General features: G+C 48.5%; 1 protein-coding gene across 1 annotated transcript in view; it reads left to right on the top strand.

The window, feature by feature from the left end:
• Positions 1–3513: 3513 nt before the first annotated feature.
• The window catches only part of ST14 (ST14 transmembrane serine protease matriptase), a 42226-nt gene continuing 32822 nt past the window's right edge, over positions 3514–12917 (top strand). The window contains exon 1 of the mRNA XM_049654312.1: positions 3514–3735. Coding sequence (XP_049510269.1) covers positions 3655–3735 — 81 coding nt within the window. The 5' untranslated portion in view covers positions 3514–3654. The remainder of the gene's footprint in view (positions 3736–12917) is intronic.

Genomic DNA, 12917 nt, shown 5'->3' with positions numbered 1-12917 from the left:
CATTGGGCTAATTGGGGAGGTCTTTGAAGGGGGTCCCAGTGACACAGCCCTGCCTTCCCCAGCAGACAGAGTCCTGGGGTCAGGGTGAGAAAGGCTTATCCTCAGATGGCTGACAGCTTTGGAGTGGGGGTGTTTGGAGCAAGCAGGGGACGATGGAGGCTGCATGAGTCGCTCTTTGCCGCAAAGAAATGACATGGGCCTCACACTGAAATGTGGGTTTGAGTCTGGGTTTACCCCTTAAGAGTGTGAGAACCTGGCTACATCCTTTAGGTTGCATGCCCATGGCTTTCTTCACTTACAATTTAGGAATAAAAGTACTTATCTCACATAATACAATTTTATGAGGATTAAACCAAATTGGTTTAATGTAAATGGGCCTGACACAGTGATCGTAGAGAATGGTCTCCGTCTGAATCTTTTCCTCTTAATCTGGAATCACAGTAAATGCCCTGCATACGTATTGCGTCCAATAGCACTAAGTGCCTTCTGTGTGCAAGGCATTTATTAGCTCTGTGGGATAAGAGATGATGCTCTAGGAACCTAGAAGACGATAGGAGACACTCCTTTTTCAGCAGAACAGCATGTTTTAGTGCCACGAGCCCTATCTCGTTGTTGTTACCTTGGATCTGGCTTACTTTCAATCACCCACACTAACTGAAGGGTATCATGTCATTGGTAATGGTAGTGCCTACAATGTACTGTCAGTGACTTTGTCCTACTGTGCAGAAAATTATTTTTGATAGCTTCTCTTTAGCTTTGGAATGCTTTCTATAGGCAACGGCAGACTTATTTTCCTTTATTAAATTGACACGAATTATTTTGCTAGTGTTCTATGCTCTGAGGACTCAAAGTTGAGTGAGACACTGGCAGAAATGAAAAAAAAAAAAAAAAAAAAAAACAGGTGACAAATCCCATGATAAAGGTACAAGCAGATGTACTTCTGGTTTAGAGGGAAAGAAGATCTCATGGAGGAGGTAATATATCAGGATGGGCTAGGTTTGCCGCAATGTTGAATGACCGTGAACTCTCAGTGGCTTCACGTCCCGGAAGCTGACTTCTCACTCATGCTCCATAGCCAGTGCTCATGGCATCTGCAAGAGTCTCCGCCCACTGCAGCCCCTTAGGATCACAGGGAGATGGAGGTTTTGTCTGTACAAGTACCTCACTGGGGAAGAGAGCTTGGGAGTGCGTATTACTTCCTTAGGCCCCTACCTGGAAGTGGTGTTTATTGTTTAACATTTCCTCGTCCACAGCGAGCCATATGACCACACCTAACTTCAAAGTGGAAGGAGTGCAATCCTCGCCTGTGCCCAGAAGGCAGAACGCTAAAAGCCCTCAGTGAATAATGACAACACACTCATGACTACCGTGGGAGACTTTGTCCCAATGTGCAGAGACGAGTGTGAAGGAGAAGGGCTTGTCAGTGCACAAGGGCCTTTAGGAAAGCTGCACATGTCGGAAAGTCTGGTTTCAGGGACAGGGTCCAAACAGGAATGCTGGGAAGCAAGCTTGCAAAGGAAGACAGGTCACACTGTGAAAGCCATGCTAAGGAGGCTGGATTTGATCCAGGAGACACTGAACGTTCTACAGAAGCTGTGGCTTCGGAAGAGTAACTTGAGGGGCTCCTGGGTGGCTCAGTCAGTTAAGCGTCCAACTCTAGATTTTGGCTCAGGTCATGATCTCACGGTTCATGGGTTCAAGTGCTGCACTGGGCTCTGTGCTGGCAATGTGGAGCTTGCCTGGGACTCTCTCTCTCTCTCTCTCTGCCTCTCCCCAGCTCTCTCTCTCTCTTAAAATAAATAAATTAAACTTAAAAAAGGAAGAGTAACTTACAGGAGGGGTCAGAGGATGGCAAACTGGAGACAGGAGATCCATTTGCTCTTATGTAAATCCAGGAAAAGGGTGATAAAGGTTTGCTTCCAAGGGGTCTTCTAAAGGGGTAGGAAAGAAAAGAGCTATACATATAAGCAACTTGAGAGAAAGACTTCACTGGATTTGGAACTAATTAGATACAAGGTATAAGAGGGTGGACAGTGAAAGATAAGTCCAAGATTTTGAGCCTAGGAGACCACTGTTACAGCTAGAGAAAGAGTGGAAGATGGTCAAGTCTGGAAAGGAAGTTTGGGGCTTGTTGTTTGCAAAGTGGGAATTTTTATTTTACTTTTGTTTCCCAGCACGTATAACAGTACTTAGCATATAATATGTGCTCGATAATATTTGTTGATTATGTAATACCAGTAGAGCACAAATGGAGAAGTTCTCAAGCAATTATTACTGTTTAAAGTCTTTTTTTTTTAAGTTTATGTATTTATTATTCCAGAGAGAGAGAGAGAGAGAGAGAGAGAGAGAGAGAACAAGCAGGGGAGGGGCAAAGAGAGGGGGCGGGGGAGACACAGAATCCAAAGCAGGCTCCAGGTTCTGGGCTATCAGCACAGAGGCGGATGTAGGGCTCTGAACTCACTGTGAGATCATGACCTGAGCTGAAGTCAGATGCTTAACGGACTGAGCCGCCCAGGCGCCCACTCCCCCACCCCCCGCCCAGCAATTATTAATGCAGAATTGGGACTCTTTCTGATGTCAGTAAGAGGAAGGCAGATTTACCTATTTGAAGCCATAGATGAGATGAGTCGTCAAGAAAGTGTAGAGAAAAAAGGGGGGAGGCTGAAGAGATTACTTTGGGAACCTTGACATTTAGAGGTCAGAAAGTAGAACCAGGGAAGGTGAACATTTGAGGATGGAATCAATCAGTACTGGCTGCTGCAAACAGGTGCAGGATGCTGGGGACAGGTAAGATGGCGTTTGGTGGAGCAGCTGGAGTCTTTGGTCACCCACCCAGGGAAAGGTGGACACGAACGACAGCAAGGGCCTCCTAGCAGTGGGGGACAGGTAGCAACAAGCCACGGGGCAGGAGAGCAGTGGCTGGAGGGGAGGCTGGGTCAAGGGGCGGTTCCGGTGTTTGTCTGGTTTGGAAGGGTTATAATTGAGACCTGGTCATTTAGCAAGGTGGAGAGGGATTGAAGACGCAAGAGGGAGGGAAAGAAACCATGGGTGGCATCCAGGAGGCGGATGGAAGGGTCATCCCCCAGCGCAAAGGGCCACCTCTAGGAGAGGGAGAGAGCGGGGTGAACTCATTTTTGTTGCTGTTAGGTACTCACCGAGGGCCCAGTAAGCGCGGGGCACAGTTAATGCTCATGGCCACCACCGCGCAGGTCTCCGGGTCTTACTTGTCCCTCACCTCCCCGCCCGTGGCCTTGTGTTTCCCTTCGCCCCGAGGGGAGGAGGCAGGCCCCGAGGGGAGGAGGCAGAGCGGGGCTCCGCGCGGGGCGGGAACCGACGAGGGGGCGGCGGGGCCTGGGAAAGGTGCGCCGGCGAGGCGGGCGGACGGACGGCGGGGCGGGCCCCGGGGAGGCCACACCCTGAAACTACCTGCCTGGGACAGGAAGAGTGAGGGCGAGAGCGACCGCCGGCGGCCAGCACGCGGGGTTGCTACCGGAACTCGGCACGCCCCGCGCCCCCCGTGTCCCCCGCGCTCCTAGCGCCCCGGTGCGCCCCTGTGCGCCCCGCGCCCTTCGCGCCCCTAGCGCCCCGACGGCGATGGGAGCCAGCCGCCCGCGGGGACCACGCCTCTGAGACCCGCGACCGACCGCTGGTACCATGAAGAGCAATCGGGCACGCAAGGGCGGAGGGGGTTCCAAGGACCTCGGCGCAGGACTCAAGTACAGCTCGCGGCCTCAGGTTGGCGAGGGGCGCGGCGGGCTTTGCGGGCATCGTCGGGGCCCGGGAAGCCACCAGTGTGGCCGGGAGCGGGGCGACGGGAGCGGGCGCCGAGGGCCCGGGCGCTTTGTCTTGGCAAAGGGAACCGCTCCATTGCCCATTTGTGGCCCGGGCGCTGGCCGGCCCGACAGGTGGAATTTCCTGTTTGGCGGGTGCCTGGCGGACCTTTGGTACCAGCCCTGCCGCGCGCCAGCCCAGGTGGAGGCGGCCCAGGTGGAGGCGGCAACCCTCGGGTCCTTGGAGACTCCGAGTCTCTCCTCCAGCCTTCCTGCCCACTCGGTCCTTTCCCTGACCCGAGAAAAGGGCTCCATCTCGGTCCCTCCATTAACTCCGCACTCTTAGTGCACATCTGGAAAGGACCAGGGGCGGAGGCCCGGAGTGTGGTGATTTGGGCTGAGCAAGGATGGTTTCCAGGGGGCTTTGGGGTCATAGCCATCCTTGGTCGCTGCGGGAGTTCGTTGTTTTCCTTCCTGGTCAGAGGGCATTTTGCGACCTTTGCAGAGGGCTACTGGGAGACCAGAGCTCTGAGTGCCATAGAGCCTGGTGCTAAGGACCCCAGGGTTGGACTTGTCTGGCCTTCTCTAAGAGGGTATGAAGCCCTTTGGGAAGGTGATTTTGTGAGAAGGGATGTAAGAACATGTGTCTTGAGCCTTTTGGAAGATGCCCAAGCAGGAAGCTCTTGTTTGGCAGACAAAATCACCGGGGACCTTAAACCTTGATGTAAGAGTTGGGGATGGGTTGGTGCTTTATTGATGGACACACCTAGTGGCAGTGCCCAGGCAGGACTAGCAACCATACCTCTGCCTCTGTCCAGCTGGGACCCTGGGTTTCCCTGAAATGCCAGAGAAGCCCAGGTCATGGCTGGCGCTGGGTGGGTGCTGGGGGTGGGGGCGTATTGTGAGGGAGCTTTCTCCCTCATGCAGGTGAGGGGTGGCTCCGCATGGCCCGCACTCTTTCTACTCTCCTGGTCCTGTAACATCTGCTGCCTCAGGTTGCGCCATTGCTTCACATAGGCCAGATTTTGTAGCTCTCTGAAATCAGTTCCTTTTCTCCAAGCAGCATCTTGACTTAAGACCAGATTCTGGGGCTGCTGTGGCTAGCTGGACCACAGATAGCAGCTGGGCTTGGACACTCTTGTTTTCTCCATTTTTCACTTCCTATGTGGAAGGAAACACGGGTAGGGCAGCCAGCCTGGAGGCCTGGGCCTGTGTTCCTGCGGAGGCTCCCTGCTCGAGGCAGGTTCCCCAGATGTATGCCTTCTGTTTTCCTTTCTGTAACTGCCATGTTTACGAATCCTTGATAATTACGAATTGTTGATAATTGCCCATTGGGGCTCTAGACTCCTGCCTCCTCAGCAGAGGGCCTGCTGTTTGGTATTTGTTATTTCAGGGCAGGCTTGTTTCCCCGCCCCCCCCCCCCCCCCCCCTTTGTGGGATTCTGCAGTCTTCCTCTGTGCTGCCTCTCTGCCCACACCCCCTCCCCTACCGGGGGCTGGGCCTGGGCTCATCCCCACACTCCTGTCAGCTGGCTTTCTCTTGTCCCATGCAAGCCCTTGCTCATTTTCTCATCTTCTGTGAAGCTCACGCATTCTCTATTCCATTGGGTTCTTCCTTCCACCTCTGATTCTGTGACTTTTCTTCATGCGGGTCACCCTTTCTGTCTTTTCTCCCGCTGAGCTCCATTGAACCACCTCTGTACCTAGTCCCGGGCTGGGCACTAGGAGGGATGGAAGGTTCTCAAAGACAAAATAAGATATGATTGTTTCCTTAAGGAAATTACAGTCTTGAAAGCCATGCTAAGAGAGTTGTGCAAAAGTTAGATGTGGTGCAGTGTGCCCTGAAGAAAGTAGCTTGCTGTGCCCAAAGCTCATTTCTGTTTCTCCAGGAAGTCATTGAATATTCCTTCCCATTCCATGCCTTAGCAGAAAGCTCACTCTCTGGATCACCCTGCAGTGTTTGCAGTCAGGGTCTGCAGACTCTGCCTTGACCTGTTCCCTGACCAGGAGGTGCAGCTTCTGCCCCAGGATTTGCCTGGCTGGGTCATGCTGAGCCCCACCTGGGGACTATTGTTTCCGAGTTCCATGTTCTGGCATTCCCATTCCTGCACGGATGGAATAGGGTGGGTCTTAAAATTCTTGTATGTGACTGCATCCTTCCCAAGGCTGATGACTCTGGCCCCTGCTTACCCAACCCTGTTCCCAGTAAGTAGGAAGTGGCCACCTCAGTGTTCCCTACTGTCTCTGGGGCCCTGATGTGCACATGGTGTTTGGGGATCGTGTGAGCCCTCCCTCCATGAGAGCAGGTGTACAGATGCCAATTATTATGGCCACCAGTGAGAACTGGGAAGCCCGCCTCACTGAGTTTCTGGGCCCTTGTTGTGAGTGTCTGGGCCCTTGAGTGTCTGGGCCCTATTTGATGGAGCTATAAAAGTACTTTGAGCTCCATTGGTTCCTTCTCAAGTCAAGATTGCCCTGGGTAGGAGTCAATATCCCCCAGGCATATGGAGACCAGGACTGGGAAATCAGGTGTGGGGGCTATTCAGAGTCATCTCTGGTAACTGGTCAAACATTCACTCATCTATGTAACAAATATTTATTACATACCTACCTACTGAGCATGTGCCAGGTACTGGACAATGACATTTGAGAAAGATCCTAGTCCTATAGCCCCTGCCTTCAAGGAATACCCAGTATAGTGTGGAATATGGGGGGGAGGGGGGTTAACTTCTGTGTGTATGATAAGTACTGGATTCCAGAGAAAGCCAGGGTGGGCACCTAGGAAACAGCTAATCCAGGCTTGAAGGGTCAGGGTAGGGGAATTGGGACCTGAGGCCATCTGTGAGTTCCAGAGTGTCCACCACGGAGCTAAGACCTGGTGCCTCCGCTTTTCTGGTGGGTGATCTCAGATGTTACCTAATCTGAGCCTCAGTTTCTGTGGCTATAAAATGGGGATGACATATGTGTTACAGGTTTGTTGCAAGAATTAACAGGGATACTTTACATGAAAGCCCTTTGTAAGTTGCAGCCTGGTGTATAGATCACACAGTTTTGATTTCTTTCTTTTTTTAATTTAGTATTTTATTTTATTTTTTAAATTTACATCCAAGTTAGCACATAGTGCAACAATGATTTCAGGAGTAGATTCCTTAATACCCCTTACCCATTTAGCCCATCCCCCCTCCCACAACCCCTCCAGTAACCCTCTGTTTGTTCTCCATATTTAAGAGTCTCTTCTGTTTTGTCCCCTCCCTGTTTTTATATTATTTTTGCTTCCCTTCCCTTGTGTTCATCTGTTCTGTGTCTTAAAGTGCTCATATGAGTGAAGTCATATGATATTTGTCTTTCTCTGACTAATTTCACTTAGCATAATACCCTCCAGTTCCATCCACGTAGTTGCAAATGGCAATATTTCATTCTTTTTGATTGCCGAGTAATACTCCATTGTGTGTGTGTGTGTGTGTGTGTGTGTGTGTGTGTGTGTGTGTATACATTATATATACATATATATATACCAAATCTTCTTTATCCATTCATCCATCGATGGACATTTGGGCTCTTTCCATACTTGGGCTATTGTTGACAGTGCTGGTATAAACATGGGGGTGCATGTGTCCCTTCGAAACAGCACACCTGTGTCCCTTGGATAAATGCCTAGTAGTGCAATTGCTGGGTTGTAGTTCTATTTTTAGTTTTTTGAGGAACCTCCATACTGTTTTCCAGAGTGGCTGCACCAGCTTGCATTCCCACCAACAATGCAAAAGAGATCTCTTTCTCCGCATCCTTGCCAACATCTATTGTTGCCTGAGTTGTTAATGTTAGCCATTCTGACAGGTGTGAGGTGGTATCTCATTGTGGTTTTCATTTGTATTTCCCTGATGATGAGTGATGTGGAGCATTTTCTCATGTGTTGGTTGGCCATCTGGATGTCTTCTTTGGAGAAGTGTCTATTCATGTCTTTTGCCCATTTCTTCACTGGATTATTTGTTTTTTGGGTGTTGAGTTTGATAAGTTCTTTGTAGATTTTGGATACTAACCCTTTATTTGATATGTGTTTGCAAATATCTTCTCCCTGGATTTCTGAGTTGGAAACAGCCTGGAGACAACAAGAAGGTGATGTAGTATTGGTAGGAGGAGTGTGCAGAGGCTGAGAACTAAGGTTGTCAGCAGGGCACTGGCCTCCCAGAAGTGCTGGCCTGTCCCGCTGAACACAGGGAATCTCTTTGGGAGGAGCTGGGAAATGAGACCACCCTTTATGCAGCTTCTATGAGAAAGATCCTTTTACGGAAAAGAAATGTGTGCCTACGACCTATGACTGACTCCTCATCCCTGTCTTCCTCCCTCCCATACAGAACGAAACTTTAAAAAACTTACTTCTTCTAGGTTCTCTTGAGTAGGTACTGGGGCTGTCTGGGATGCCCATATGCCATGACAGTGTGTGCAGCAGGTGAGGGCACAGCAGGGGAGGTGGGCAGTTCTTTAGGTGGGGACTCACCTCCCAGGCAGCCTGCCTATCCCAGGGTGCTTCCCGGCACCTCAGTCCTGGGAAGACCTGGACCTTCATGGCCTCACTTAGGGGATGGGAAAACTGAGGCAGAGAAGACAATCCTAGCTCGGTAGCTGCCTGTGTCTGAAGCCTAAGTTGTGTAAACCTGTGAGGACCCTCCGCGGGTGGATCTGCCCAGAGCCGGCTTGTTGGTGGTGATGATGCCATGTCAACACAGCCTCCCTGACCTGGGCCTGTCACGCTGCACCCTGGGGGGTGTGGCTGCCTGCCCTGTGGCTGGTGGCCGGTGGCCACTGTGATGCTGGTGTCACTTCCTTCTTGGGCTTCTGGTTCTGACCAGATGGTTGGCTCATGTCTCTCCTAAGAGAGAAAGTCTGTTCTTAGAAGAAGACAGTGTGACAGAGCCACTGGGCCCAGGGCCCAAAGATGTTGCTTCTGACATTGTGCATATGCTACTGGAGTGTTGAGATCATTGCTAGCATTTGTTGATCATATACCGTGTATTATACCTCTCAGTGTTATTATTACCCTTTTATAGGTGAGGAAAATGAAGCACAGAGAGGCTAAGCAACTTGCCTAAGGTCACAGAGTGAAACAGTAGTGGGACTGGAATTTGAAGCCAGGTAGTCTGGCTCTGCTCTATTCTGCTTGGGCCTCCAGAGTGTAGGACGGCTGTCAGTCCAGTGTGCTTAGGGTGGGATGGATTACTAAGGGTGAGAAGGAGTTTGGTTTGGATAAGAAACTGGGTTTTGCTTCTTAGGATGTTTCTGAGGTGCTGGGGACTTACCAAAATTATAACGGCTGATTAGTAGACAGGAATGGGAACTTCTGGGCTTCTCCAAGAACTCTCACTCTGGCTGGCAGTGGTGAGAAGGTACTTGGGGTTTGTTCAGAAACATATTTGGGGTTTGTTCAGAGTTCATGGATAGTAATTGCCTCTTTTTCTTTGTAAGAAGTTTTCTAGACACAGGTGTCTACTAAAATTGCTGTCTTGGAATCTCATATTTTCTGAGTTTGCTTATTCTGTCCAGGCTTGGCAACAAAATCTTTAGAATTCTTGTGATAGGTGGCAAACTGGTCAAAATCTTGAATCCCTGGTGTCTCTGAGATAGTGAGGATCGTGAAAAGGTAAAGAATATGATCACGACTGTTTCTACCCTCACTAAATATGTGTATTTCAATTCAGTATCTTTCTCTATCCACACAGCAACTCTGTGAATAAAACCGCCCAGTTTAAAGCTGAGAATACTGAGGCTCAAAAGGTATGCATAATGACCCAAAGGCAATTAGAGATAGAACAAGGGTTCAAACCTAGATCTATGTGACTTCAAAGCCTACATCTTAACTGCCAAGCCATTATACAGTTGTATTACAAAGATGATGGTCATTGATGCATATCCCCAGCAAAGTACTGGAACACGTCATTAACCAGAGTGGTGAGCACCAGGCGCCGACACAGATCCACGGAAACCTCTCACACCAAACTCGTCTGGTTTCCCCTTTTGATGAGGTTACTCATCTGGTAGACCAGGAGACTGGCTGGAGATGTGATTTCAACAAGGCTTTGAACAAAATGTAGCTTTATTTATTATACACATGATTAAAAATCATAAAGGCAATTTTAAAATAAAAAAAGGAAAGATTCACCTACCTAAGCCCACAAATAGGGTTGTTTACATTCTTCACGCTTCGTTCCACGCCTTACCTTATGCATATGTTTTATCTAGTTCCTTGTGCACACACAGTTTGTGTCCTGGGGAATTGCTGTATCAGCCTTTTATCTGCTTGGCGTGGTGGAGGCCTGGGGGCTGGTGAGCAGTGGGGTCCCAGTAGGTTGGTTGACTGTGCCTAAGAGGGTCCATGCATGGATCCATGTCACTGTGCAGGGGCCTGGGGTCTCTTCCTAACTCCCTCCTCGGTTCTGTGCCATTTCTTGTTTACTAACAACTCTGTTGAGGTCTTGGAGCATTTGCTTATCAGTTTTGTAAATGACACTCTTCTGGGAGGGGAAGGCCGATACCTCGAATGACTTAATTCTGAGTCAGAAGGAGCTGGACAGCCAACGTGATGGGGTGGCAGGAACAGAATTATGTTGATTTGTGTTAGGAGTTAAGTGCTGTGCTTAGTGACCACCCTAACAGTGGAAACAAAAACCACCTCCCTCCCGCAGTTGAGACGTGAGGAGAGTGAGAAGGAAGAAGCAGGGCACCAAAATAAATCCAATATTTTGAGTCAGTGGCAAGCTCAGTAAAACCCAGGCATGTTCTGTGGTTCCCTAAAATGTACAGTAAATTCCTCCTTCATATTTTTGTTTGGTGATACCTTTTAAAATTATTATTTAAAAAGCTAATATATACATATTTCAAGGATTAAAAAATGAGGGAAAGTACCCTAGAGAGGCATTTTAATAATTTGGTATTGCCTATGCATCTTTCTAAAAAAAAAAAAAGTTGCTTTTTTTCTAAATACAAAAGTTGCTTTTTTTTTCTAAGTTGCTTTTCTAAATACAAGGAAGGTTTTTTTGTTTGTTTTTTTTTTTTTTTAAATCAAGCAATAGCTTGATTTAAAGTAGAAAGTGAAATTCCTCTGAAATTCTTTCCTCTGGGTTTTATAACCCCTCTGAATAGTTTGGCTTATATTCTCTTACAGTCTTTAATGCATAGACTAATATTTATGTGGATGTTAATATATGTGACATGTATTTTCCCCAGAATAGAATCATAATGTAATTCCAATTCTGTAGCTAAAGCCATGGTTGTAATCAGTTAATGCATCAAAATTTATTAACCCATGCTGGGATTGTGGAACAAGACAGCCCCATTTCTCCATCCTTAAGGAGCAGTTGGTTGACCTTGAGACAAGGCTGGGACTGGGGGTGCACAGGGTGCTGGCGAACCCTTGGGACTGAGTTTAGTCACCTGACTAAAACCCACGGGGAGAACCCCTCCTTGGGAATCTCTCAGGGAGACACCTGAGTTGAGTTTAGAGGGATGGAAAGTACATATGAACTTTTTGACTTTTTTTTTTTCATTTAACATTGCATATTAGAGTTTTTTCATGATACTTCCTACTCTTTGAAAACCCGTTTTTGATTGCTGCATAAGCTTTCATCAAGTGGATGTATCATCATGTGTTTATTATTATTTGTATGTGCAAATTGAATGCATTAATGGAAATAGAGCTGTCAGGATAAGGTATGTCATTGACGAATAGCCCCTGTGGAGACCACACTGGTCTGCATTTGGAGTATGCTGTTGAATTCTGGGCACCGTGTCTTAATGGGGATATTGCTGTGAGGTTGAATGAGATAGCCAGAGGTTTATAAAACACATCGTTTGAATAATTGAGTGGGGGGCGCCTGGGTGGTGCAGTCGGTTAAGCGTCCGACTTCAGCCAGGTCACGATCTTGCTGTCCCTCCGTGAGTTCGAGCCCCGCGTCGGGCTCTGGGCTGATGGCTCGGAGCCTGGAGCCTGTTTCCGATTCTGTGTCTCCCTCTCTCTCTGCCCCTCCCCCGTTCATGCTCTGTCTCTCTCTGTCCCAAAAATAAAAATAAAAAACGTTGAATAATTGAGTGGAACACGTTTCCCTAGATTAGGAGCAGACTCCAAGAGCACCATTGCTGATTGCCGATTTGGATTATTTCTAGTATTTTCGAGTATTTGGGGAGCTGCCCCCAGCTGGAGAAATTAGGCCGGCTCTATTGCAATGCTAACGTGTAGGGGTTATTGTGATGCTGAGGTTGGCACTAAAGGAAAGTGCTATTCTGCCCCGGAAAGGATGGCCCTGCGAAGATGGGAGGCAGGATGACATCTACAATTTGGCCCAGCTCTAGGAATGCGATTCCAAGGACACTGTCTCCCAAGTTTTCACCTCTTTCCTGTTCTGCTTATGCCACTGGGATTCTGGTTCCTGAATGTAGACTTGGGCCTCCAGGTGACTTACCGTCAGGCTGTGCTTTCCCATTTGCTTATCCAGGCCTTTCATCCACACTGACCCTTAGGTTTATGGCTCTGTTACCATGCCTGAGCAGAGGCTTTGGGATCTAGTCAGCTCCAGGAAGCAGGTGGACTTGGGCTTTTCCACTCACTCCTGCGGGTCCTCGCAAGGTGAATGGAGAAGCAGTCAAACAGACTGTTGTGCCTGCGTGCCGTGGAATACTACTCAGCAGTAATAAGCACACGCTCTCGGTGCATGCAGTGACTCAAATGATTCTCCAGGGAATCTTAATGAGTGAAAGAAGCCAGCAGTCTTAAAAGATTATGTCCTGGATGATTCATTTATATAACATTTTTGAAAGGACAATTTTAGAATGGGGATAGATCATTTGGGGAGGGGGCAGGGAGGAGGTGGCCACGGTTACAAAAGAGCAGAGGGAGGGATCTTTGTGTGGGAAACAGAACCGGCCATTATGTTGACTGTGCAGGTGGATATAGGTCCCTACGCTGGTGATCAGTTATGTGGAACGTAATACGCACATGAATGAGTACAAGTGAAATGAGAAACCTAGGTCAGTTGTGGTATTATACCGGAGTTTCACAAGATGTTACCGTTGGGGGACACCGAGCAAAGCGTACGTACAAGGGATCTCTCCACGTTACTTCTTACAACTGCACGTGAACATAGTTATCTCCATAAAAAAA

This window comes from Panthera uncia, chromosome D1 (genome assembly GCF_023721935.1).
Source record: "Panthera uncia isolate 11264 chromosome D1, Puncia_PCG_1.0, whole genome shotgun sequence".
Taxonomy (NCBI): domain Eukaryota; kingdom Metazoa; phylum Chordata; class Mammalia; order Carnivora; family Felidae; genus Panthera; species Panthera uncia.
Note: the sequence above shows the minus strand (reverse complement) of the source record. Positions and strands in the feature narration are given on the sequence as shown.